Source organism: Nansenia antarctica (assembly GCF_963989245.1).
Source record: "Nansenia antarctica genome assembly, chromosome: 1".
NCBI lineage: Eukaryota > Metazoa > Chordata > Actinopteri > Argentiniformes > Microstomatidae > Nansenia > Nansenia antarctica.
The window spans coordinates 79,184,417-79,186,916 of NC_137674.1; the positions used below are offsets into that span (position 1 = coordinate 79,184,417).

General features: G+C 44.4%; 1 protein-coding gene across 2 annotated transcripts in view; it reads left to right on the forward strand.

Annotated features, from left to right (window-relative positions):
• The window catches only part of rasa3 (RAS p21 protein activator 3), a 46,945-nt gene that overhangs the window by 40,571 nt on the left and 3,874 nt on the right, over positions 1–2,500 (forward strand). For both annotated transcript variants that reach the window (XM_080536572.1, XM_080536573.1), the window contains exons 15-18: positions 73–179; positions 340–417; positions 645–722; positions 1,170–1,243. In XM_080536572.1, the coding sequence (XP_080392698.1) occupies positions 73–179; positions 340–417; positions 645–722; positions 1,170–1,243 (337 nt within the window). The remainder of the gene's footprint in view (positions 1–72; positions 180–339; positions 418–644; positions 723–1,169; positions 1,244–2,500) is intronic.

Here is a 2,500-nt window from a genome sequence, read left to right on the forward strand (position 1 = left end):
TTCTGCTCTTATGGTAGTGCAGTATGCCATTCTATTCTAAAGGTGTGTGTTTTATTGGGTGTGTTCCTCTAGTGGACCAGGACGTCAGGTACATGGCAGTCAGCAGTTTTATCTTCCTGCGTTTCTTTGCCCCGGCCATTCTGTCTCCCAACCTGTTCCAACTGAGGCCGCACCATCCCGTGAGTTCACACACACACACACACACACACACACACACACATCTTCACATGATACACTCCTGCAGTAAGGCAGTATTCCTCCTATTGTTGGTTTAGCTTGTGAATGTCCAGTACACCGATATGAGTCAGTAGGCTTATCTCTATGATACTCCCTACACAGGATCCCTACACCTCTCGGACCCTCACTCTCATCTCCAAGACCATCCAGACATTGGGCAGCCTGGCCAAGTCCAAATCGGTGAGTGTCTTACCATGAAGCATGAAACGCCAACCTACGATCATAAAGCATGAACCATGAATCACAAACCATCTCTAGAGTACCTTGGCAACAAGGCATGTCTTATACCGTGGCGAATGAATCATCTTGAAAACTAAAACACATGTAACTGACGTCTTTCTCTCTTTCCCCGCCTGCCTCTCTCTCTCTCTCTCTCTCTCTCTCTCTCTCTCTCTCTCTCTCTCAAGGCTAATTTCAAAGAATCCTACATGGCCTCGTTCTCTGACTACTTCAACGAACAGAAATATGCAGATGCTGTGAAAAATGTGAGTCTCCTTCCTGTCTGTCTGTCTGTCTGTCTCTCTCTCTCCCTAAGAGGCGACCAGGGAGGCCCCCTCTTAGTTTAACTATAGCTCCTAGGTTTGCCTTTCTTCTCTCTCTCTCTCTCTCTCTCTCTCTCTCTCTCTCTCTCTCTCTCTCTCTCTCTCTCTCTCTCTCTCTCTCTCTCTCTCTCTTATAGCTCCTAGGTTTGCCTTTCTTCTCTCTCTCTCTCTCTCTCATCTCATTTCATTGGTCCGTTTGCGTTGCCTCTACCTATCATCTACACTCACAGCAGTGGAGGCTGGTGGAGGTAGAAATCGGAGGACAGGCTCATTGGAATGCATGGAATGGAATCCATGGAATTCCTACCTCCACCAGACTCACAGGTGAATAAAGGTTGAAAAGCCAATGGAGTAAATGAGATGTTTAACCTCCAGCGTGTCTGTCTCCAGTTCCTAGACCTGATCTCTACCTCCGGGAGGCGGGACCAGAAGAGCATCGAGACGCCCATCATGCTGAAAGAGGGGTAAGAAAGACAAACTGAGTGCTACAGTTTGGTAGGCTCACGGTAGGCTGCCCTGCAGGTGCAGTGTCAGGTAGGGGAAGGAAGGAAGGAAGGAAGGAAGGAAGGAAGGCGGAAATAAAGCCGTGGACGTAGTTTAACGTGGACTGGTTTGACAATGCTTTTGATGAACGGTTGGCATCACGGCACAGCGCAGCGACTGGATAGATGACATGTCTGTCAAACTCACCCAGTGTGATCGTCCAGCTAGAGTAGAGATGGAGTCGTAGATTGGATTTGGATGCAGTTATTTATAGTTGAATAAAGGAAGTGAGTGAGTGTGCAATTGTTTCCTGGACTAAAGGGTTAGAGCCTATTTGTAGTATTCATCGAAGCTTTGTTTCTGTCACGACGAGTGAAGCTCTCTTCTTACGGTGTGAACATATAAAGACAAGTTCCACAGGTTCAACAAGACAGTCTCCTCAACCACTGTTATAGAATCATATCCATCTTCCGGTCTATAAGGGTTAGTTCAGGTGTTTAGTGTGTGAAGCGACGCAGCAGTAAGACTATAGCAGACTCACCTCTGCACCTCTCAGGTTCTAGGAAGGTATCTAAAGGGAAAGTTCAGGTGTGGCCTGGTGTAGTGGAGTGTGTGAAGGAACACAGTGTGACCGCAGCCACACACTCTGTGAAACATGTACATCTACAGCACTTCTAGAAGAGTCTACTCAGGATATAACAGCATGTATATCTACTTCTAGTAGACTCAATTAAGGTTATAACAGCATGTATATCTACTTCTAGAAGACTCTACTCAGGATATAACAGCATGTATATCTACTTCTAGAAGACTCTGCTCAGGTTATAACTAGGGATGCACCGAAATGAAAATTCTTGGCCGAGGCCGAAGCCGAATTTAAGGAAACACTTGGCCGAATACCGAATACCGAATACCGAATGTGTATCGGCAGTTTTTAATTTTATCATTGCATAAACTAAATACATTTTGCTTTTTATTCATGCTTCTCAAAGAAAGAAATTGAGATTGAAAAAAAATAACTTTTATTGAACATTCCAGCAGACATCAGTCTATACCAACAAAGCACAATAAATAAAATAAAGATGGCTGTGAAAAAGATGAGTATCTAAGAACTCTCCCACACTCTCACTGTAAACACTCATAATGGGTGTAAAAGGTGTCCTTTGTTTATTTATATATCTATATATTTATATCACTGAATATCTTCAACAAATTGCACTTCGTGTTCACACTGTAGA